This window comes from Thalassophryne amazonica, chromosome 5 (assembly GCF_902500255.1).
Source record: "Thalassophryne amazonica chromosome 5, fThaAma1.1, whole genome shotgun sequence".
NCBI lineage: Eukaryota > Metazoa > Chordata > Actinopteri > Batrachoidiformes > Batrachoididae > Thalassophryne > Thalassophryne amazonica.
In genome coordinates, this window is record NC_047107.1 from 51,074,641 (window position 1) to 51,100,974 (window position 26,334).

At 43.0% G+C, this 26,334-nt stretch overlaps 1 protein-coding gene across 3 annotated transcripts in view; it reads left to right on the forward strand.

The window, feature by feature from the left end:
• homer1b (homer scaffold protein 1b) overlaps window positions 1-26,334 on the forward strand; it is an 86,726-nt gene that overhangs the window by 55,724 nt on the left and 4,668 nt on the right. For 2 of the 3 annotated variants that reach the window (XM_034170194.1, XM_034170193.1), the window contains 4 exons: window positions 14,088-14,236; window positions 23,409-23,565; window positions 23,704-23,814; window positions 23,919-23,999. In XM_034170194.1, coding sequence (XP_034026085.1) covers window positions 14,088-14,236; window positions 23,409-23,565; window positions 23,704-23,814; window positions 23,919-23,999 — 498 coding nt within the window. Of the gene's footprint in view, window positions 1-14,087; window positions 14,237-14,543; window positions 14,764-23,408; window positions 23,566-23,703; window positions 23,815-23,918; window positions 24,000-26,334 lie in introns of those variants that run through there. The other variant, XM_034170195.1, reaches the window with a different exon arrangement.

A 26,334-nucleotide genomic window follows, 5' to 3' on the forward strand; every position in this document is an offset into this window, starting at 1 on the left:
TCCCAGGTGAGGGTGGCCACGATAGTGGGACTCCGGGATGATGGGCACCGGTGGATCCGACAGCACCGTTTTGACTTCGTCTTCGTGTACCCGGGACAAGGCATCCGATCTCTGGTTCTTGGTCCCGGGGCGATAGGTGATCTGGAAGTCAAAACGTCCGAAGAACAGTGACCAGCGGGCTTGCCTGGGGTTCAGCCGCTTGGCGGTCCTGATATACTCCAGGTTCTGATGGTCAGTGAAAACCGTGAATGGCACAGACGCTCCCTCCAACAGGTGTCTCCACTCCTCAAGAGCCTCTTTCACTGCAAGGAGTTCTTGATTGCCGACATCATAGTTCCGTTCAGCTGGGGTCAACCTGCGAGAAAAGTAGGCACACGGGTGAAGAACCTTATTGGTCTCTCCGCTCTGGGATAGCACAGCTCCTATCCCTGAGTCAGAGGCGTCCACTTCAACCACGAACTGGCGGCTAGGGTCGGGCTGCACCAAAACTGGCGCAGTAGAGAACCGTCGTTTCAACTCCTTGAACGCGGCTTCGCACTGATCCGACCAGGTGAAGGGGACTTTTGGAGAGGTCAGGGCTGTCAGGGGGCTAACTACCTGACTGTAGCCCTTAATGAACCTCCTATAGAAATTAGCGAAGCCGAGGAACTGTTGCAGCTTCCTACGGCTTGTTGGTTGGGGCAATCTCTCACCGCCGCAACCTTGGCCGGATCAGGGCGACGGAGTTAGAGGAGTAGATAAACCCCAGGAAGGACAAAGACGTGCGGTGAAACTCGCACTTCTCGCCCTTCACAAACAGCGTTTCTCTAATAACCGCTGCAGGCACCTGATGTACACGCTGGACATGGGTCTCGGGTCCGGAGAAAAGATGAGATATGTCCAGATATACGAATGACGAATCGGTGCAGGAAGTCCCGCAAGACGTCGTTAACCAAGGCTTGGAACGTCGCGGGGCGTTGGTGAGGCCGAACGGCAATGACCAGGTACTCAAAGTGACCTAACGGGGTGTTAAATGCCGTCTTCCATTTGTCTCCCTTCCGGATCCAAACCAGGTGATACGCATTTCTAGATCCGCTTAGTAAAGAGGTTTGGCTCCATGCAGGGGGGTGAACACGGAATCCAACAATGGCAACGGGTATCGGTTGCGAACCATAATCTCATTCCGCCCCCCTGAAATCAATGCATGGGACGAGTCCGCCATCTTTCTTGCCCAAAAAAGAAACCTGCCCCATCAGGGAGGTGGAGTTCCGGATCAGCCCGGCGCTAATGAGTCCGGATGTAGGTCTCCATTGATTCGCGCTCAGGTCGTGAGAGGTTGTACAGCCTGCTGGACGGAAACTCAGCGCCTGGAACAAATCAATGGCACAATCGTACGGATGGTGCGGGGGAAGGGTGAGTGCCAGATCCTTGCTGAAGACGTCAGCAAGATCGTGGTACTCAACCGGCACTGCCGTCAGATTGGGAGGGACTTTGACCTCATCTTAGCCTGATAAACCGGGGGGAACCGAGATCCTAAACACACCCGATGGCAGGTTTCGCTCCACTGAACCACCACCCCAGATGGCCAATCAATCCGGGGATTGTGCTTCAACATTCCATGGGAAGCCCCAAATCACGCGGAAGGTAGAAGGAGTTACAAAAACAACTCAATCTCCTCCCGATGGTTTCCAGGACACCACCAGAGTTACTGGTTGTGTCTTGTGTGTGATTAAAGGGGGAGGGTGCCATCTAGTGCCCGCACCTGCACTGGCGAAGGAAGCGCCACCAGAGGGAACCCTACCTCCCTTGCCCATCTGCTGTCTAGCAGACTCCCTTCTGACCCCGTGTCCCACCAGTGCTGGGGCTTGAAGGGTTAAATCCCCGCTCAGGATTGTAACTGGAGTCTGTGATGGCAATCTGTGTGTGTCTCACTTGAATGTTATGACCCCCCCCTTAGCCCAGTCTCTAAGGGCGAGTGTTGTTGTTTGGCCGTTTGGGGCCAGTTTTTCTGTGTGTGCTCAGTTGAGCTGCAGAGAAAACACTCTCCACGGATCAGCCTCCTCATTTTGGCCCTGTGCGTTTCTCTAACAACGTCAGCAGGGGGAGCTGTTGCCCCACGGAACGCTGTGGCTGTGGAGCGTGGGGAGGGCGGCGCCTTTTCGAACCCGGAAGGGAGAGGGGCGGCGCGTATCTGGTCACGTCCTTCGCCTCGCTCCCGACGGCGTTCCTCCAACCGATTGTCTAACCGTATAACGAGATCGATAAGCCCATCTAAATCCCGTGGTTTTTCCTTAGCTACCAGCTGCTCCTTCAGAAGCAACGACAGTCCGTTTATGAAGGCGGCGCGAAGCGCAACGTTATTCCAGCCGGACCTCGCAGCCGCGATGCGGAAGTCGACTGCATAAGCGGCTGCGCTCTTGCGTCCCTGTCTCATTGACAGCAGCACTGTTGAAGCAGTCTTTCCTCTGTTAGGGTGATCAAACACAGTTCTGAACTCCCCCACAAACCCAGTGTATGCTGATAACAACCGTGAGTTCTGTTCCTAGAGCGCCGTAGCCCAGGCGCGTGCTTTACCCCGAAGCAGAGCAATCACATAACTATTTTACTAGCATCTGACGCGTACATGACGGGACGTTGTGCGAAGACGAGCGAACACTGCATAAGAAAGTCCGCGCACGTCTCCACACAACCTCCGTATGGCTCAGGAGGGCTTATGTATGCTTCAGGGGATGGTGGGAGGGGTTGTTGAACCACCACTGGAACATTTATATCCTGCACAGGGTCGGCAGGAGGACGAGCTGCAGCAGCGCCCTGAGCGCTCGCCGCCATCTGTGCGGAGAGAGCCTCCACTCTGGGTTTCAGGAGGATGTTTTGCTCGGATCATTTGATCCAACCGAGCCGTAAGGCGGTTGAGAATGTGCTGCAGCTCACCAATCACGTCTCCTGCAGACGCCTGCGCTCCCTGCTCTCCATTGGTCGTTCAACACACCGGGTGACACCCCTCAGAGTCCATGACGCTGCCGAGATATCCTGTTGTGAAAGTGTAGTGACATGGACCACAAACAGGGGGCGCAAATGAACGGCCAATAGATGAGCCAAAAGTAACAATTTTAAGTGTGTGAAACGTGCACAATGAATATACAGACAACCTCAGATAATAATTACAGTCAAATCACAAAGGTGACGTGTGGGCAGGCTCGGAGGATAGAAGACGGCTTTCCTGAGATGAAACCGAAACACACCGATTTCCTACCGCCAACCGAACCCAGAGAATACTGGAGTCCGCCCAAAGTCCCGAATTCCCAGGTGATCACCGTCCCCAGACTGTCCGGATCTGGTACTGCTGGCGAGAACAAAGACAGTCAAGTGTGGGGTGTGTGTACACCCATTAACAATAACGGTGGTAATGGCCACCTCCACCTCTCCACTCAATATGCTGATGTGTTTGCAGTGATCCCTCAGAGAAAAAGAGTGCCGTCCTGCACTCACTCAGCTTCCACAAACAAGGAACCGGTACGCCTGCAAACACTCACAATGTACAGATACAGATAAACACAAAAAGGCTGAGGATATTACCTACAATGAGTACGTATCTCGGCAACGAGGTGGAGATGACGTCTGGTCTTATGGAGTGTGATGATGAAGAATGTGTGACAGCTGTCAGGAATTAATGAGTGACAGCTGTCCCTCCCGGCTGTGTCCGTGGCGGCAGCGCCCTCTCGTGCCTGAAGCCCGCACTTCAGGCAGGGCGCCCTTTGGTGGTGGGCCAGCAGTACCTCTTCTGGCGGCCCACACAACACAGCAGACTCGGTAAGTGCATCGGAGGCAGTGAGAACAATCGCGGTGATGCCGACTGGTCCGCCTGATGAGGACGCAGAACACAATGCGCTGTTAAAAAAAAAAAAAAGAGAAGCATGCAAAATTGTTCCAAAAAAAAAAATCTGCGAAACTGCGAGGCCACGAAAGGTGAACCGCGATATAGCGAGGGACCACTGTATATATATATATATATATTTATATATAGTGCAAAATGATATAAATACATTGGCTGTTTGACTATAGTCGAACAGCCAATGTATACTCAACAAAAATATAAACGCAACACTTTTGGTTTTGCTCCCATTTTGTATGAGATTAACTCAACGATCTAAAACTTTTTCCACATACACAATATCACCATTTCCCTCAAATACTGTGCACAAACCAGTCTAAATCTGTGATAGTGAGCACTTCTCCTTTGCTGAGATAATCCATCCCACCTCACAGGTGTGCCATACCAAGATGCTGATTAGACACCATGATTAGTGCACAGGTGTGCCTTAGACTGCCCACAATAAAAGGCCACTCTGAAAGGTGCAGTTTTGTTTTATTGGGGGGATACCAGTCAGTATCTGGTGTGACCACCATTTGCCTCATGCAGTGCAACACATCTCCTTCGCATCATCCGTGAAGAGAACACCTCTCCAACGTGCCAAACGGCAGCGAATGTGAGCATTTGCCCACTCAAATCGGTTACGACGACGAACTGGAGTCAGGTCGGAGGCCCCGATGAGGACGACGAGCATGCAGATGAGCTTCCCTGAGACAGTTTCTGACAGTTTGTGCAGAAATTCTTTGGTTATGAAAACTGATTGTTCCAGCAGCTGTCCGAGTGGCTGGTCTCAGACGATCTTGGAGGTGAACATGCTGGATGTGGAGGTCCTGGGCTGGTGTGGTTACACGTGGTCTGCGGTTGTGAGGCTGGTTGGATGTACTGCCAAATTCTCTGAAACGCCTTTGGAGATGGCTTATGGTAGAGAAATGAACATTCAATACAAGAGCAACAGTTCTGGTTGACATTCCTGCTGTCAGCATGCCAATTGCACGCTCCTTCTAATCTTGCGACATCTGTGGCATTGTGCTGTGTGATAAAACTGCACCTTTCAGAGTGGCCTTTTATTGTGGGCAGTCTAAGGCACACCTGTGCACTAATCATGGTGTCTAATCAGTATCTTGATATGGCACACCTGTGAGGTGGGATGGATTATCTCAGCAAAGAAGTGCTCACTATCACAGATTTAGACTGGTTTGTGAACAATATTTGAGAGAAAAGGTGATATTGTATATGTGGAAAAAGTTTTAGATCTTTGAGTTCATCTCATACAAAATGGGAGCAAAACCAAAAGTGTTGCGTTTATATTTTTGTTGAGTATCATTTTGTATTGATATACTAATATATATATATATATATATATATATATATATATATATATATATATATATATATATATATATATATATGTGTGTGTGTGTGTGTGTGTGTGTGTGTGTGTGGGTGATTATTTAACTACGGGCACTATTGGCCTTGTAAATGTAATTTCCACCACACCATTGCCTTACAATATAAAGCGCCTTGGGGCAACTGTTTGTTGTGATTTGGCGCTATATACATGTGCTCTGATATCACTGTTTATCTCCAAGGAAACTACCCAAACAATCTTTCATACAAACTGTTTAAAGGGACATTACAGTGTTGTGGTGGAAATTACGGCAATAGTGTGGGACAACTACATTTTGTTTAAAAAAATCACAACAGTTGTATGACATTGAATACCCCAATTATGTTTTGATTATTTTATTGATATTTTATTCAGAGATATTTTAAAACATTAGAAAAAATGTTTCTTTACCATTCATTTTTATCATTGAAGATCAAAAGTTTGGGTGTAGGACAAGCACAAAACGGCAACATTTGCATATAATGATGCTGAAAAAAGGTGAAAAAGTCATCATAGACTACTAGAACAAATTTCTTAACACACTTTCATTGTAAAGATAACTATAAAAGTGTGAAATTTCCCCTTTTTTCTGTTTTTCATACAATATGATCAAAGGACATAATAAGTGCCTGTAGTCTAAGAATCACCCATGTAATATATTACAGCAACTGTATTCTGTGGTTTTGGTGATTTCTGGCAAACTGATCAATAAAATAAGTCAAGACTCAATGCTTTTGCCCTCCTAGACTCAGTGTTCTGTTTGATCTCTTGTTGTTCATGGTGGATCTAAGGCATGTTTTCACAAGATGAATAGAATAGAATAGAATCTTTATTGTCATTGTAATATGTACAACGAAATTAAAAAATCTATACCAGTCAGTGCAACATGCAGCAACATTCAAGTCATATAAAACTACAAGACTCTAAAACTATAAAAGCATAAAAAATATATCTAAATATATCTAAATAAGTAATTATAATACAAACCAGCAAACACTCAACCAAAAATTCAACATTAATTGCACAATCGCTTAGTTGGACTTGCAACAGTATTACATTTTGGCTTTACTGAGTGTGGTCATTGCTGTGAGATAAAAGCTGTCTCCAGGGCTTAATTTGAGGGGGAGCAAGCCGGAGCGCGCGTCCCTTTATCTACGGCGATGGCGCCTACGCCATATTTACCATATGCATATTTTTTTACCGTAACTCCGCCATAGTTTGTCCAATCCGAATGATTCAAAGTGCATTGTAAAGCTAACACCAAGGGCTTTCCAATGATATATGGTGTATTACGGTAAACATAGCCTGTGATGTCATAACGCAGAGGAAAAACACAGACGTTTCACACTAGTGCGCCGCTGATTCTCATGTAAGCCCTCAATCTGAAAAACTTCAACACTGACAGCAAGCCAAGAACCCGTGGTTTCCAACAGTATGCTATATGTTGCATATATTATGGTAAAGTGCGTTCGGTGACTTTTGAAACGAGGGAAAAGTATGAAAAAGTGCGCAAAAGCGACAGAAAAGTACAGAGACAGACAGCAAACATAAATGTAGTAATTTTTGAGTAAAAGGCAGGGTGTTAGTGTCATTTGTGAAGGTGTGTGTGCATTTGTGTGGTGTGCAGTTTATTTTAAGTGTGACGCACAGCATTGTTCGCAAGTCCCCCCCCGCCCTTCTCTTTTTTTTTTTTGCACCGGAGCCACCCAACCTACTGCGCTCCAGGACCTCCCACTTTACAAATTACGTACTGGTTGTCTCTGAATCTATTTGTCCTTGTTTTGACTGATCTGCTCCATCTCTCTGATGGTAACAGTTCAAACAGGGAGTGACCAGGGTGTGAGATGTCCTTCATAATGTTCTTGGCTTTTTTTGAGGCAGCGGGAACAGTGCAGTTCTTCCAGAGTGAGGAGAGTGGAGCCAATGATCTTCTGGGCCGTGTTGATGACCCTCTGGAGCGCTTTCCTCTGAGCCACTGTGCAGCTGGTGTACCACACACATATACAATATGTCAGTATGCTCTCTATGGCGCACTGGTAAAAGGACACCAGCAGTCACTGTGTGATGTTGTTCTTTCTGAGCACCCTCAGGAAGTGCCGTCTCTGCTGGGCCTTTTTCAGCAGCTCAGAGGTGTTTATGCTCCAGGACACATTCTCCTCAATGTGGACTCCCAGGAAGTGGAAGTCTGCCACCCTCTCCACACAGTCTCCGCTGATAATCAGTGGTGTAATGTCTGTTTTTTCTTCCTGAAGTCTGTTATCAGCTCCTTGGTTTTTGAGCTGTTGAGGAGCAGGTTATTCTCCCTGCACCATCCGATTAGCTGCCGGACCTCGGAGATGAGGTCCACCACTGTGGTGTCGGAGAAATTTTCTCCAAAATTAATGTAAATTTGATGAATACATGAAAAAAATCAACAGAATGTGCTGCCCGTGACGTGTTGAAGTAAATTTTAGCACGCTGGACAAACGTTATCATTTGCAGTCAGCTACAGTAGCCAACAATGTCTTTAATATCATAATCAAAAAAATGTTTGTTTTTTTTTGAGTGGCACGGTTCCCGCAAGAATCAAATCTTACTTTCACCCCTGTCTAAAGGCTGTTAAGATTAATGTCTTCATCTGTTCTTTCGGAGGCGAGAGGAGCAGCCTCCCCCACTGTATATTTCTGGATCAGTAAACTACAGGACCTTGTGCTTCTCATGAGACCATGTTTTTAATGAAGCCAAGTAGACAACGTTGGTCTGATCAAGAGCTGAGAACTGCATGTGGGCTGACCATGACAAAACTGAGAAGACAGCAGCCCTCCTGCAGTGGTCTACTAAAGTCTGGGATCAGGATTTTACCCACATACATGCTGTCCTTTCTTCATCATCATCCCATCTATCATACAATAAGAAACACTTAATTGACTGAAACAAAAAAGAAAACACAGCAATAAATGCATTACGTTGAAGTCAGTAGAGCAGACCACCTCGTGGAGCTGCATCACGTTCAGTTGGTGATTAACGTGCAAATGTAACACCGGCTGTAATCTTCCCCGTATCTGCCATGACCTTCTTGTCTGTTTAGAATGCACAGGAGCTGTCATTGTGCAACTTCATTGTGCTGAAGATTTAAGTTTTTGCAGCTTTGTTGATGTGTGTGCAGCCGCTAAATGAGCTGTCTCATATAAATTTGTGCTTGGAAGTAAAGATTAAAAACTACTCTGTAATTCTGCAATTTACCATGACTATAGTGAGCATTTTAATAGTCTGTAGACATGGACCAGCACACACACACACACACACACACACACACACACACACACACACACACACACACACACACACACACACACACACACACACACACACACACACACACACACACACACACACACACACACACACAAAGATCATTTAACATAAAGATCTCTTACAAATTTTGGATGTTGAGCTCAACTTTACAACTCAACTTTGAGTTAAGTTGTAAAGCTGAGTTGCACACCTTGTTTTAGCACCACAGCACAGAGAGGTTTATCAGTGTGAACCCCCGAAAACCTCTTCGTCCAAATGTACAATCCACTAAAAAGATACAGTACATACAAGGTTTGGATGAAAAGTTTTGAGCCCCTCTATAGAGATGTGATGCCAGCTGAATGACTCGTGACCAGTGATGCCGTGTTACTCTAATCTGACCACTTTTTCAGCAATGAGTAACTAACGCGTTAATCTTTCCAAATCAGTAATCTGATTAAAGTTACTTCTCCAAGTCACTGTGCGTTACTGTTATTTTTGTATTGTGGGTCGATCGCAGCAGGTGGAGGTCGTGGTTTAACTGAACTGCCCACCTCGCCCATGAAGCATTTGTTGCTTTGAGCTTTTCATCTGTTTTCTGCAGTTTTTTTCCACCCAAATGTGCCTAAAGTCTCTTTCTGGTGATGACATGATGTGAAAAAATGCAGAAAAATGTAAAAAAAAAAAAAAAAAAAAAATTCCTACTTGTCAATCTGGTTGTGCTTTTTCCATAATACACATTGTCAACTCTTCCTGCCTTCCGCCTGGATTTGCCCCTGGATTTGCCATCCAGGAGCAAATCCAGGCGGAACCCCCCCCCCAACTAAAGGTCCACTTTTGAAGACAATTTTTATGCCCCGTGTTTGCGCCGTGAGGAGGGGCATATAGCATTCGGGTTGTCCCTCCTTCCATCTGTCCATCTGTCTGTCCGTCCGTCCATCTATCCGGCCGCAATTCGTTCGTCGCAACATAGCTCGGCACCTATTGCTTGCAAAAACTTCATATTTGGTGGGTACATGCCTTGGAGGAGTACTTTGCATGGGTTTGAAGGCTGGTGACCTTGACCTACTTTTCAAGGTCACCAGTGGTCACAACTGTCAAATCCTTCGCCTGAAATTTGTTCGCCGCAATGTACCTTGCCACCTATTGCATGCAAAAACTTCAAATTTGTGCCTTGGAGGAGTACTTCGCATGAGTTCGAAGGCCAGTGACCTTGACCTACTTTTAAAAAATTACCAATAGTTGCATTTGTTCGAAGGCTACTGACTTTTTATGGTCACTGTTGGCCACATCCTCTGAATAAATATAATGTCAATCTCCATTTTTTCCACTGTGTATCCCAGTTTATGTCAAACACATGAGTATTCAACCAAATACCTACCCCACACATGTACATATTACTGCACTTTACATGGAAAATAGTACTGTGCACGGCACATTTTGTGACAAATGTCTGTAGTTCATACTACTACTACTACTACTACTACTACTACTACTACTACTAATAATAATAATAATAATATAATAATAATTTTAACAATTAAAATGTTGAGAAAGAATTTAAATGTTAGAAAAATGTTAAAAAGAATTTAATAGCTACATTTATAAACAATGTAGATTATAAATTGTAAGTTTACTGTTACAGTGCTGTCAACAGTTACATATGAGGTCAAAAAAGATGTCTTTATTTTGTTTACAAACAAGTATTTATGTTCATTGAAGTCAAGAAAGGGTGACTATAAAGTGAGTATTGGCAAAAAAAACAGGTTATCATTTTTGAGGATCAGATTGAGGTGGCAGTGGGGTGTTGTTGGCAGCTGCTGGAAGTTTTTCCAATGTATTTGACTTTTGGTGTAAGACTTTGCACCCTATTTTGATGATTGATGGCACACCATCTACAGTGCATAGTGCAAGTGCATATAAGGCATATCCAAACCTGCATTACTATTTATGTGGTGTGAAATGTGAAGGCAAAGGAGGGCGCAGTGTGAAAAATATGTATCAGGATGAGAATGTCATCTGTCATTCTCTTTTCAGACACAAGTGAGCCAGGGTCTTAGCCTGAAAATGTAGCAAACCTCAAAATCATTATTGAATTCAATATATTAAATCATTTCAGGTCCTGTTGTACACCTAGTGCAAAGTACGAGTGTCAGTACTAGTTTAACTAGCCACTGGTGCTCTCGGGGGCATGTTGGTCCAAAAATTAGGTGCAGTTGGGTGAAGAGCTTGTGCATTGATATCTCCTGTCACCATTTGCACCTCAGATCACCAAAACCCCAGTGTTAACTCCAGCACTGTTCAACACTATAGAAACTTTCACAAGACACGTGCACTCTGCCTGCACATATCATCACCAGCCACCTGCACCAGTACAATATGACAGGGTATTGTGCTCTCTCTCTTTCTCTCTCTCTCTCTCTCTCTCTCTCTCTCTCTCTCTCTCTCTCTCTCTCTCTGAAATGCTGGAGGTCAGGGAGCTTTGGTGGTCACTATGTGCTGTCACAGGTTGGACTGGATTGGTTAGTGACCCTGAAATCGTTTTACTTGCGTTCGCTTCCTCGGTACCACAACTCCGTGTGCCTGGTGCACTCCAGTTTAAGCAAGACAGGTGCCACTCTGATTGGTTATCATGTTTGGACTGTGAAACACCCTGGTTCATGGCTCTTATTGTCTCAAGAGAGCCAACGCTATCCTAAAGGACTCATCCCACCCTGGTCACTCTCTGTTTGAGCTACACCCATCAGGCAGATGGTACAGGGCCATTAAAGCAAGTACAAATAGATTGAAAAACAGTTTCTACCCAACTGCTGTTAGTGGTATGAATGCCACTGGAACCAAATAGCCATGTCACATGCCACAGTTGAAATGAGTGCAATATTTGTTTTTGTGCGATATCCTTAACTTTCCTTGTACCTGTTACAGTGACAATAAAGAATCTGTATCTGTATGAATAATGAACATGGTAAATCCAACGCTTCGGTATTTCCCACCATTAAAACAGGAAAATGCACTGGAACAAATGGACTTGCACCCTCTGTGCAAGTCCATTACGTGGTTGTTGTTGTTAACATAGGGCTACAAAACCCACAATGTGCACACCTTGACTCAAATTGGAAGCTGCTTTTCTGGCACAACTGATCCCAAAAGGTATCAGATATAAGAATTTTCAGTCAGACATTGAGAAATTTTGTAATTTTCACTCTGTACACCACAGTAGAGTCAAAATTAAACAATTGAGATATTCTTATAGTGTAGCCTTTTAGCTTTATTGCAATGAGTTTACAAAAAAAAAAAAAAAAAATCTTACATTAACCATTTAGGAATTACAGTCATTTCTGTACGCAGTCCTGGTGATGTCAGAGGCCATAAGTAATTGGACAAACTTAATATAAGGATTATTGTCAATACAAATCGTCACTTATGCAAGTACTTCTCATTCAAAAACTGTAGGGCTTCATGAGAGACTGGCATAGGGAACTGCCTATAAGTCCTTCAGAGTTGTAATGGGTGTCTTGGTGGCTTCCCTCACTTGTCTCCCTGCATGACCACTCAGTTTTTTGAGAATTCATACTCCAGGTAGATTTACATATAGTACTATACTGTTATTTTATATTGTTATATTTCTAAACAGCTGATGCAGATGAGGTCCAAAACATATTCAGTGACTTAGAAATGTTCATGTATACATGTTCTGACTACATGAAACCTGGCTATAAAAGTGATGATTTTTATTAGCAAGAATCTGTATATGTAGTTTATCCAGTTACTTCTGCTTATGGCCTCTGAAAATGGAGGGGCCATGTATAAAAATGGCTGTAACTCATTAATGGTTAATGCAATACTTTTGTTAAACCCTTGAATTAAAGCTAAAAGGCTACAAGCACATCTTGATCATTTAATTTCAACACCGCTGTGGTGGTTCACAGAGACAAAATAATAAAAATAACGCAATGCTAAAATACCCTCGGCTGTATGAGCATTATGTTCTTTATCATTTACACTTGTTTAATTAATTATTAAGATCCTATTGTCTTACGTACAATTTGTACATGTTCAATAAAGCTCCTCTATCAATCAATCAAAAACAATATTTACGTTTTAATGGCGTCTGCATGAGGCTTTCCATGTGGATGTACATGAGCTTTTGACAAGAGCGGAAGTTGTGCAAATCAAGGAATATTTGTAGATCACCCTCTGTGCATTTGCAGGTATTAATGAGACAAATTTAACTTCATAGGAAGTTAGCTTTGAGTTAGTGAAAGTTAGCTTGCACAATAACATCCGTGATTTTGCTCCAGAGGTGTTATTAGGTCTAAAAACAGCGTTTTCAGTTTTATAAGTGTTTATTTCTTGCTAGCTTTTACATAATAAATGACAAAGAGGTTATATTAACAGACAAATGAAACAGAGTTTTGCAGCTAGCTAAACCAGCCTCTGATGTAATCACACTAACGTCGGTGAAATGCCTTCTAAATCACTTCAGATGTGTTACTAGGTTCCAAAAACAGTGTTTTCAGTTTTAGAAGTGTTTATTTCTCGCTAGCTTTTATATAATATATGAGAAACATGTTATATAAGCACATAAATGAAGCAATTTTAGACAGACCTGCCACTAATGTCCCGCCGCAGTTCTATTTTGATTGGCTGTCGCCCTTAAAACACTCTTAAAATACCTCTTAAAATATGTCAAGGTTAGCCATCTTTGAACTTGTCTAAGGTCTGTGTCCCAAGAGTGTTCCATGTGAATTTCAAGAGTCTGGCAGTAATACAACTGGACTCATGCTGAGCACAGACAGACCGATGGACGGATGAAAAGCCTTCGCCATCCAGGGTTTTCACGTATCCCATAATACCTTGCGCGCCAGAGAGTCACTGCAGTCAAAACAACATAGAGAATCCACATGATGACAATTGTAAATGAATATTATACTACAAAAATGTATTTTTTATGCTTTTCATCACGTTAATAAGAGACTGCTGCATGATACCCTGAAAACTTGCTAAAACAATTATGACAAATAATCCGTGTCTGCTATGTTTAATCTGCGTGGAATTTAATAAACGCAAACCAAATTTCAGACATATTATATATATTAGTCTGGAACAAAGAGGACAAACAGTGTTGTAAAGAACAATAATCAAGACGTTAAAAAGCAAACTTCACTTTCCCCCAAAACGACATGATCAGGAAGTGAGCGTAGCTCACAGCAGCTAACATTGAAAATAACGGAGAGACAGCCTGTGATTCTCACATGTTTACATAAAACAAATGCAATAACAACATCTATAAACCCAGAGAATATATTCGTGAGAGTTTTAGGCACAATATAAAAATAGTTTTATGTTGCGATGTTAATGCTGTTGTCCGTGTGCAGTGGTTAAAGTGCAGCATGATCAGAGCGTCTCAATGCAGTTCTCAATGTTACCGAGATCTCACAGCGCAGCGACCTCTCTGAGGTTTTGCGGGATTTGAAACCTGAAGAGGGCGGATACCCGATGGCCATATTTGATGACCTTGGGTAAAAAAATGTTTGATTATTTAATCACAGCTAAACAACTTTTTCTCACATTTAGGAGTCTCCAGCGGGTGAACTCTCGTCACCTTTGACCCCAGTGACTCCGCCGATGGAAAACATCAACGGAACAGACGAATTGTGCAACACGACTCCCAACTCAGACACCCGTCCAGAGCCGACGCAGAACGCACTGTCTTTTGCACACAGGTGCGTCCCGCATCGTGATGTGTTCACTGTCCTTTAGTGTTTATCTGCAACTCAGACTGCAAAATCTGAGTGTAAGCACTCAGGCATATTTAATATGCACCCGTTACCAATCACCTGTGTGTGTGTGTGTGTGTGTGTGTGTGTGTGTGTGTGTGTGTGTGTGTGTGTGTGTGTGTGTGTGTGTGTGTGTGTGTGTGTGTGAGGCGCACACATCTCGTCCATTGTATTATTTTCCTCTCAGTCATTTTTCTTATCCAGTCATCATGGTACTTCACTCCATCTGTTCTCTGGTGTTTTTCCTCTCTAGGGAGCAGTGTAGGACTTGTCGGGTCTGATCTTTCAGATATGGGTGTCATTACAAGTCCCGACTACTGCAACATCATAACTACACAAAATGACTCAATATTCAGGCACAAATTGGCACACTGAGGGTCTCCCTCACAAAACCTGATGCACTGCACTCCTTACTAGCAAATAACTGCAACATGCCACGTCTCCAGAGAGGAGGAACATGAGCGCAAGGAATTATAAAAAGGAGTGAGTCGCTCTCACTGCCACTTCACACGGACCAGCTGAAACTTACACCATTTTTCAGGAATGAGGAATTATTAATATAAGGTGTTCGGTCTAAGCATGCGTTTTGGTTTGTAGTTGTATGTTTGCCTACTGCAATGCAATAAGAGCTTTTTGATTCAAATCAATCATATGTTTGTGGATTTACTGTGACACTGTCCTCCCTGTGCACATACCGCTGTTGTTTTATACCTTCCTGCTGTCTTTGTGTCCTGTTAGCAGACAGAATGTGTAAGATAAAGAGGTCAAAGTGCTGTGTCAGTGGTTTTGCTCTGTTCCTCTCTCTGAAAAGGTCCCGTCTCTGAGAGGTCCATCACCCAAAAAAGGTGTTGATGAAGCATTTATGTAAGACTTATATAACATACTGTGGGCAGTGGGAGGCAAAGAAAGGAGAAGACAGAGAGAGAGAGAGAGAATGACGGGGGTAGTGCCGAGGACCATAAATGAGTCACTCACACCTAAACATGCACCCGCTACAGATGCATGCATGAAAAAAATATAGTTATCACAGAGGTCTGCATGTGAGCCTTTTGGTTGTGAGAAAGTTTTTTTTTTTTTAATCATATGTAACCTGCAGTCAACTGTATACAGAGATTTTTGTACTGTAAAAGAAAACAAAAATGTAATCTTGTGGTACTCATTATTCTGCTCTGGGATGATTATTAATTAAAAATGTTAATCAGTTGCTGAATGTTTTCTTTTTTTTTCTTTTTTGGTGCCTGAGAGAGGAAGTTAGATGAGATTTTTTTTGTCACAGAAACATTTGATGTGGTCACTTTTCTTCACATGTCCTTCTAACTGAAAAAAAAATATCTAATATCTGTTGTAAAACAATAAAAAAGTAACATATTTGTCACACAAAGCTACAAAAAAAGTCTTTAATTTTGCTTTGAGCAGGGCTTTCTACATGCACAGTCACAGATTTGTTGGACTTTGAGGATGTTTAACATGAAATCCCAGCAACAAATATAGTACATTTTGCAGTGATACATTAACAGTATTCAAGTGGAATGGGACCAAATGCACCCAAAGAACAGCGTATCAGTGCTAATACAGTTGATTCAACTCTGTATTGTGAGGTTATTTGGTCTCATTCAAATAGTGTTAATTAAAAAAATAAATAAATAAATAAATAAAATAAAGTTTTCAAATCATGACCACTGTAATTCTTCAATGAAAGTAAGGGCTATTTCATCATGGTCAAAGGTCAAAACAGACATTTGTAGTCCATTTTCATTAACTGAAAGAAATCAAATACAAACGTGGGTTCTATGAGTAATTTAAGACCAGACTTTGTTTTCTAGTCCCAAGTACCACTGGTTTCTAAATATCACACAGGGGTGATTTCATTGGTTATGTAATATCAACCCAAGCCCAAGCTCTGTTCCTCTCTAGCCTCAGTTGTTACTGATATTTCAGTAATGAGTGGATTATGATATTTCTGGTCATTACCATGGTAACGCTTTCGTGTCTGACAACCAGGTTTATCAGAACCTATAAAAACTTGTGTTTTGCTAATATGTTAATGCCAAAATTAAGCCCATATGACCAGTATTTCAATGTGGTATAAAGTCCAACAAAGATTACACAAGTTGACAGGCATATAGTCCTTTATATGTAGCTTTATATACAAATTTACATGACCAAGTGGTTAGTGCACTTGGTCATGTAAAGCCCACCCCTGCCACATTTCACCAAATAGTGTGGAGTTGCATCTGACATAAAACTTATGCCAGTTCAACAGGCAGATCCAGCTCGGATTTGTTGTGGCGACCAAGTGCAAACGAAAGAAGGAGCAGCCGAAGGGATTTACTTACTGTTTTGTATTTGTCCTTGTTTATGTTGGTTTACTTGGGTGATTGAATTAGTCAGGTCTGTACACAGGTATTGCTTGCAAAAATGCAATAAAAAAAAAATCAACTATTTAAATTTTTTTTAACACAAGAACACATTTACAGCAATTGTTCCTATTTTGTTTAAGATGTGAGATTCTTTTTGCAATTGAACTGGATGTTTTTCTGAGCATGTTAAAATGTGTGAAGCCATGAGAATGGGACGTGTAGTTACATAAAAACACGTTGAAGCGTTTGAGGCTCCACAGATCTTGGCAGTGAGCGCTGTTAGTGGAGGACATCCAGTGCCTGCTGCAGCCTGGCTGCTGTGGCGGCTATTAATGCCGCATGCGTGGGAGACCGGGTCGGCTCTCTGCACGCCTGATGGAAACCATGGCTCTAACAAGTACAGCTCATTCTGTCTTGTTCTCAGAGGACTGTGCAAGCAGGGAAGTTTTTTCATGTAATTCTTTTTTCATATTTTTTCCCCACACTCACACATGTACACTTAATCAATTCAGCCTATACATGGGACTTATCCTATGTAACATTATTATTTCACACATCTACTACCTTTCCCTGTAGCTTTGTCAGCCCAGGTCTGCCGTGTGCTTCAACCTGCGGCATGCGCCACTGGGGTGTATTTTCTGTGTGATGCATTTCGCCTGCAGATGAGGTTCTGAAGAAAAACACTGAAAACATTCATATAGTGTCTTCTGAATGTGTTTATTCTGGAGTGTTTTTTGCACTGGTGATGGTCTTGATTCATTTCTCCATTTGTCTCTAACATATTACACGGCATTGCTGCCATGTGGGCGGCTCTGTGTGCGAGTGCAGAGGGCAGATGAAGAGCGAGGAGGATGAGAGACAGCTGGGTGTGAGAGGAGGATTTTTTTAATATCTGAGGATGTAGGCGGGCTTGGCAGGTCTGCAGTGGACTCACATGAAGGCATGTTCTGAATATTAGCGGACCTTTACTTCTCGGACTGCCTCGGGTTTATGTGCGTGGTGTTGTGTGTTGGAGGATGTGGGTGTCTATCGGTGGGTCTGACGGTGTCGATGCAGTACTGTACATCAGGGTGCCACGGGTGCCTTCGTTCCTCTGACGCTGCCATGGCAACTGCTTTGGCTCCTTGCTTCGCGAAGATCTCGGTGAGAATTAGGAAGCTATACCGGACACGAGAGCTGCAAGAAACCTTGAGTGCGGTTCAGATTTATGTGCTCGGTGGAGGACAGTTATGGTTATGAAGCAGTAAAACACCAAAGAGACTGTTGATGTTTTATTCAGCAGCTACAGCATGTATGCACAAAGCATAATACAGATTATGTCCAAAATTAACCACAGCAACAGGGAGATTTTTTGAAATACAATAAAAGCAACTAAAATCTCACAGTGAAACATTCTCCTTCAGTGGAAAGCACAAATAGAACTGCATTTGTTTAATATTTCTCAAAATCTACCAAGTTAAGTTTAACAAAACAGCTACAGATGTCTCTTAGTAAATTCAATACGATGCAAAAACATCAAATAATTGCAAGACCCACTTGTCTCCAGGTAGAAGTGTTAGTAAGACAATCAGGTTGTTCTTGTATCAGCAGTGATCCAGCAGCATCTAACTCACCCTTCACCTCAACACATCTTTAGTTGTGCTGTCCTCAGCTGTACGTGCGCTCTGGTGCCCTCTGAAGTCTCTGAGCTCTGTTCACTTAATCAAGACGAACACCGGCGTCAAAACATCACATTCTCTTCTCTCTACCGCCACTTCCATCCGTCTGCATCTTCCCTTCTTGATATCTCGCCTGCTCTCTCCTGCTCTCACAGTTTGGTGTGTGGGGTTTATACATCGCCGTGGTGACAGCATGGCAGAGGCTCGTGCGTGTCAGTGCATGTGTGCATGTGTAGGATGAAGTGTGGTCTCCCTCCTATGCGTCACTCACGCGGACACACTGAGCGGGGGTGGCTGTTGTGCAATAAGCGGTGGTGCTGTGGGACGCCGGCGTGAATTAGCTGTGGGTTTTCTCTCTCTTACACTTCACACAGTGGACATTACGAAGAAAATACACTATTTCATCACTTCTTAAACAAGTAAAACTCTTTTTTTTGTGTGTTTGCGGCCGTTGCTTTGCTGCTGTGAGCATGTGAGAGTTAATGACAACATTTAGGGTCTCACACATACATCTTCTGTCTGAATCAACCGGTATGTGAGAAACAGGAGGAGCAATCACTCTTCTTTTTCTTCTTATTTTAGTTTTTTGTTTTTTTCTCCGTGAATAGCTGTAACCGATAAGGCTCCAGACAGTCTGAGGTTATAATCTCAGATTACTGTCCATGAGGCAGACAGCTGCTCTCACAGAAACTGGCTGACAAGAGCTAACGTGAGAACACACTGCAGCCATAGATGGAGAGCAAATTGATATTTGATTAATATTATTACCCGAGACCAAAATATGGCCATCGGGTATTGCGAGGACTTTGTCCATCTGTCTGTCTGTGCTCAGCATAAGTCCAGTCCTATTACTGCCAGGGTCTTCAAATTCACAGGGAGCATTCTTGGGACACAGACCTTAGATAAGTTCAAAGAGAACCTTGACCTATTTATAAAGGTCAAAAGGTCACATTCTGTTTCCTATTTTTATATTTTTAGCATTGTGTTATATTTTTCACAATAGTGGTTAAATAGTTTGACTGAACACCCCTGGTGTGTTATACTAACAACAACAACAATAATAATAATACTATTATCACATTTTTATATTGTAAGAGAGGTACTTATAGAGAGATTCAATTATATTAGCAGTGACTGTTCACACCACTCATTTAATTCAGTTTCAGGTTATTTAATCATGGGCCATAAATTAATCTGGGTACAGGGCCATGGGCCAAAAATAAATGTTACATGAATTTGATACATACATTTATTCACTCATTCCAATTAAGACTCCCAAATAAGAGTCACAGGGAAGGGTGCGCAAGCCCTGGAGCCAATCCTAGTGGTCACTGGGTGAGAGGCAGGGTACAGCCTGGTGATGCCACACTATAGCACCACAGTGTTGATGACCCCAGAGGCTGGAGAAGAACAAGAGGATGCCCACGTTTCACTTGGCCATGGCAGATAGATTGTCACTATTGAGAGGTGGGGAAAGATCTATTTTGGTGGTTGCCATATGTGGTGGATGTGGTGGCATGTGGCCCCAGCACATGCTCTCAGGCCTGACCTGATGCTATTGATTATTTTGTTTCTGCAATTACAAAAAGGCACAGATGATTTCCTGTTCTCTTTTCATTCACTGACTGTGTTGTAGACATTTAGTAATTAAATTTAAAGAAGAAGGAGGAGATGGAGCTATATGGATGGATGGATGGGTGGAGAGAAGGACAGATGCACAGATGGATGATAGATGGAAAACTTCATGTGTTTACCAGAACGACTGTTTTTCTTGTGTCTGTTTGTTGGTAACGGGATCACGTAAAACTTGAGTCATTTTCCACAAAACGCAGTTAAAAGACTGGGCCTAGAAGAGAGACTATTAAATGTTGATGTGATTCTAAATGGACGGATGGAGTGATGAAAATTTCAAAAATGTTTTTTTTTTTTATCATGGTTACTACATCTTCAGTGATGTGTCAGTTTTACTATATGCACTGATGTTTGTCCACGATTTATTACTATAGTAGGGTTTTTTCTGCTTGTCTTCTGCTGTGGTGTGAGTTTCTCATAAGCATGGACAGGCTTGATATGCTGCATCACAAATTAGAGCAGGACCACTCACAGCTCCATATGCAAATGAACACGAGTGTGCAGCCCAAAAATAATAGAGCTACACATACTAAGATAACCTAGGGTGTGAGTTGAGGTTTATTACCTCAGGTTTTCTAAGTGGGACCACTGTAGTCTACAATTATTTGCATAAAATTATATTTATACTCCTTAAAACAAGGCTGAGAGTATCAAGTTATTTGATGTGGTGTTTTTGGTCTTGTTAGAGAATTTGTCTATAATTACTGCTTTTATAGTTGGATTTGTTACTGGGATTATGCCGTGTTCATGCAAAAAAAATCATATTGTGCTTCATTTTTTGAAATTTGCATGACATCATCAGCTATTACATATGCAAAGCCTACAGTCATCATCTCTTAATACCTCCACCACATGAATTCTAATTAACCAGTCATTAGAAAACCTGGGTGGAAATATTACCTGTTGTACAAGGAAAGTCCCAATTATGGTGAATTTCTGAATGCAGAATCAAGATATACAGTATTCCATAATATGCTATCTGCTATCCAGTGATGTTCTTGTATCTGGAGCCTTGGCCTTTGATACTGACAGAGGTGTTTGCCGGTGCTAATATTTTTGTAGGAGAATGACAGTCCAAGTTTTTAGGGTCCGAGTGCTTCCTGTCTTACTGTATCCCTGTGAGACATGGACCCTAACCAATCACCTGAGGCAATAAAGAGATGTCTTTGGTAATAGGTCTCTTCGAGGACCCATAGGGACAATTGAAATGACTTTGTGCCAAATGAATAGTTACTAAGGGAGAGTCAGATGATAAACACAGAGAATAAAACACAGTTTATCTCTGTGTTATATTTATAATCTGTTAGGAACACCTAACCCATGTTGCATTTGTAAACCTTACACAAAACAAAAGCACACAAAAATACGAGGGCTGTCAATAAAGTATAGGTCCTTTTTATTTTTTTCAAAAACTATATGGATTTCATTCATATGTTTTTATGTCAGACATGCTTGAACCCTCGTGCGCATGCGTGAGTTTTTCCATGCCTGTCGGTGACGTCATTCACCTGTGAGCACTCCTTGTGGGAGGAGTCGTCCAGCCCCTCGTCGGAATTCCTTTGTCTGAGAAGTTGCTGAGAGACTGGCGCTTTGTTTGATCAAAATTTTTTCTAAACCTGTGAGACACATCGAAGTGGACACGGTTCGAAAAATTAAGCTGGTTTTCGGTAAAAATTTTAACAGCTGATGAGAGATTTTGAGGTGATACTGTCGCTTTAAGGACTTCCCACGGTGCGAGACGTCGCGCAACGCTCTCAGGCGCCGTCGTCAGCCTGTTTCAAGCTGAAAACCTCCACATTTCAGGCTCTATTGATCCAGGACGTCGTGAGAGAACAGAGAAGTTTCAGAAGAAGTCGGTTTCAGCATTTTATCCAGATATTCCACTGTTAAAGGAGATTTTTTTAATGAAAGACGTGCGGGCGGATTGCAGCATCGGCTCGCAGCCGCCGCAACGCTCCGCCACAGGAAAAACACCTCTGTTGGAAGCCTTAAGGACAAGTTGGAACATGTCCAGCTGTTAAACAATTTCTCATATACTCACTCCACTGAAAGCCATCAAAAGCCGCCTGGATTTTACAAATGGTTATCAACACGGAGGTGTTTTTCCTGTGCCGCCGCACCGCGTCGGCTGCGTCCCGACGCGCGGACCCGTCCGCACGTCTTTCATTAAAACAATCTCCTTTAACAGTGGAATATCCGGATAAAATGCTGAAACCGACTTCTTCTGAAACTTCTCTGTTCTCTCACGATGTCCTGGATCAATAGAGCCTGAAATGTGGAGGTTTTAAGCTTGAAACAGGCTGACGACGGCGCCTGAGAGCGCTGCGCGACGTCTCGCACCGTGGGAAGTCCTTAAAGCGACAGTATCACCTCAAAATCTCTCATCAGCTGTTAAAATTTTTACCGAAAACCAGCTTAATTTTTCGAACCATGTCCACTTCGATGTGTCTCACAGGTTTAGAAAAAATTTTTGATCAAACAAAGCGCCAGTCTCTCAGCAACTTCTCAGACAAAGGAATTCCGACGAGGGGCTGGACGACTCCTCCCACAAGGAGTGCTCACAGACGAATGACGTCACCGACAGGCGTGGAAAAACTCACGCATGCGCACGAGGGTTCAAGCATGTTTGACGTAAAAACATATGAATGAAATCCATATAGTTTTTGAAAAAAATAAAAAGGACCTATACTTTTTGGACAGACCTCGTAAATAAACAATAAAATCCCAAACAGCGTCATCATCTTTAACAAAAGCAGTAAATCACAGAATTAATAGTCAGTTTATCGCTGCTAAAGGCTCACCCGTATTTGCGTTCACCAACACAACAAATGCACGAAAGATAAATAAACAAAAATAATGACTTTTGAGCTGTTTACATACTGTTTTTTGTCCATAGTGTAACTTATTTCGGCTCTTTAAGGTGTTATGTTGCTTCAAAAAAAGCTTTTCTCATTTTCGTTTTAGAAGAAGAAGAAGAAGAGGAGGAGGAAGAGGGGGAGGAGGAGGAGGAGGAGCCCTCTTCTTCTTTTATGTCATATATAGGCAGCTGGTGTTCTTATTGGTGCATTGCTGCCACCTTCTGCATCAGTCCATTATAGCAGCACTGTCCGTTACAGCACCAGTGTCATGCGATCGAGTGGAACTCAGCCCGCAATCGATCAACTGGTTGGGCACGCCAGCCTTACCTGATAATATGTTATCAAGTTTAAAATAGCAGAAAATGTTTTTGAACATTCTGGTGAATACTTTGAAGACATATCCTGATTTTTGTTTTTTAAATGGAATTTGCTTGTTCCGCCACTGGTTTTATATGATTGCAGTTTGGTCGAGCTCCCGATAAAGACCAAAAGAACCCTAAATCTCAGATTTGTGGCCTGTGGTAAAGGTGTAAACTCTAATGACTGGTGTTGCAATGACTGGCTCTGGTGTCAGATGATGGTCTATACTGTATGTCCCTGTGTCCTGCAGCCCTGCCATGACTAAACACTGGGAGGCTGAGCTGGAGGCACTAAAGGGGAACAATGCCAAACTGACGGCAGCTCTGCTGGAGTCCACGGCCAACGTCAAACAGTGGAAACAACAGCTGGCTGCATACCAGGAGGAGGCAGAGAGACTACACAAGCGGGTGAGAGAAAGAGACACGCCATCCACTTATTGAGCTTATATAGCAGAGATCATTTGGAGCAGGGACAAGATAAGAGATGAAATAGTAGAAAAGTAGTGAGACAGAAACCAACAATGTGATCTCCATCATGATCCACAGGTGACAGAACTTGAGTGTCAGAGCAACCAGTCTCCAGCCATCAAGTCCCAGAAGACTGAACTCAACCAAACCATAGAGGAACTGGAGAACACGCTAAGAGATAAAGAAGAGGTGAGAGAGGTTGAAAGAAAGATAAAGAGAGAGAATAATAGCTAATGCATCAGCTGACTACAGTAGTGTTATATAGTGTCTTAATCAGTTTTTGTATCCATCAGGAAATGGAGAAGTTGAAAGAAGAATTGGAACACATGAATGATCTAATGGAACAGAAAAACACTCTAACCCAGAAACTAGAGGTAAGAGACAGTGTAACAAAGATGTATTCACAAAACAGAAGTGTGTGCATGTTTCTGGTCAAACGTTTACTACTCCAGAACTCTTGGTGGTGCTGCACTAAATACTGTTATGGGTTGCTGCAGACTTTACATCGAGCGCCCTCTGGTGGCCATTTTTGGCCGATGAAAACATCGCCAAGCTCAATACAAATACATGTAATTTGGTCACTTTTCAAAGGGGTCAGAATCGTCCATAAAGTAATTTTAATGTACAATGGTTCATTTCAGGTCAGCTTGCTGGATAAATCTCATCGTTCCAGGTAGTGATAACTGTTAGCTGGCTGTTAGAAGCAAGTTAGAGACAAAACAAAACCAGCTGATTTCAGTAGACAATCAATGCAGCCCGAGCTTGAGTTCATCGGGCAGCCAGTTGCGGAAGTATGAATTCTCGCCTTCGGATTGGGCACTTCGCAGGAAGTGATGTGACTCCGTGGCAACCCATAGCTGCAGGGATAAATAGCATTAGCTACACTACATTAGCTGCTCTGTGTTGTTTTTCTAACAAGCCTGATAGCCTCATACAAAGGCTGACATTTTGGCCTCACAGATTACTATGGTCAACATAGCATTACTTGTCACAACTGAAATATGAACAAGATTTTAATCTGACCTGTTGACAAGATTTTGACCCGGCTTCCTGCATAAATCTATACATCTCCATCTGTGTCCATTTGATGATTCCTTTTGTCCAGACTCCATCAAATAACATCCAGTACATCCAGCTGTTCAACAAACATTTATTTGTCAGCATTGCTTATTTAAGTTGTTATGCTAAGTAATGGTACATGCTGTGGTGTGCATATGTGCTACTGAATTCCAATCCATTTTTACACCCCACCCTTCCAGGGAAATGCTGTGTGAAAAAGTTCCACATTCAAGAAAAAAGTGCGCCTTATACTCTTGAAAATACACTGCTCTCTCTGAAGATCATCTTGTCCAACTCAGAGGAGTTTAGTGGAAGTGTGATGCCTTATACAGGTGATTTAAAAGGAAATTCTGAACATACCCTCCTCTGGACCAGGTTTAGTTTGTGGTAAAAATTACCACTTTGAATTAGCCAGAATGAAACAGCCACCTTCTTTTCCCTGACTATTGAGGCTTCGGGTGGAACATACTGTACCTTTATGACTCTATTGTTGCTTCGTAGTACATCTGGTGTGGCTAGTTTGAACATAACTAAGGGCCCCTTCACACATAGTGCGAATTTGGTCGATTTGCGCATAAAGTGTGCATGAAGCAGGAATCGTGTGCAAAACATGTAAAATCGTAGCTGCCTTGTACACCTGTTGTTACAACTATTTGCACACACCAGTGGCTGAAAGACAGAGTGTTCGCTGTGCGAGCCCATCGACCCCTCTTGCAGCAGGTGTCAGCCAAATTCCAGCTGACACACACTAACATCTAACATCGCTCGTTTGGCAGTTAGAAAATGTGTGGCCATTTGGTTCGCACCCCCCCTGCAGGCGAGACATCTCTCATCTGATCACAGTGAGATCTTGGTCTGTGCGCTGATAGGACAGGGGGCGTGGCTGGCTGCCCACAGGTGTTGAGACATCTCCGGTTCTGGACGACACAGCTGCCGCACATGTCCCGTGTTTTGACAGACGCGTGTGTGTGTTAGTGTGGAAATGTATAAAAATATAAAAACAAACCGTCAGTCCCTTTGGACACACAGCAGGTGATCTGAATGTCACGTCTGACAGGACACGGGCCGTGAGGGCTGTGAGCGGTGCACTGCAGAACCAGGACAACCCAACAGTGTGACAAATACGCCACTTTCAGTCACGTATCAGCAGAAATATGCCATACCAAATGCCGTTTGGTCAGTTATCACAGCGCTTTTTTTCTTGTTTAGAAAATACATTTATCTGCTTGTTGATTTTAGCCATTTCACACTACTGTTAAGACAGTGATTATAGTGCAGTGGTAAAGTTTCTGTCTGGTAATCAGAGCGTGTGGGTTCAAAGCCTTTGAGTGGTATTTTTTTTATTTAACCAGGGTTATTTAACCGCAGGCTTCTGTATTGTGTCCCCCTTTATGTATTATTTATATCAACCCTGTGATATTCACTAATTATACAGTTGGTTTTTATTTTATTTTCCTCCACATCAGCAGCGTGATGTGGTGCAGCTCGTCACATGGAACACATTGCGAGCATCTGCAGCAGCTCACACTGTGTTCCTGCTCGAAAGACTCTGTCATGTGCATGAACCGTTGCACCAGCATCGCGTACGCCTGCCCGTTGGCGTGATGTTTTGTGGTGCGCTCATACGAGCTCTACCGCCGTGAGTCGCCC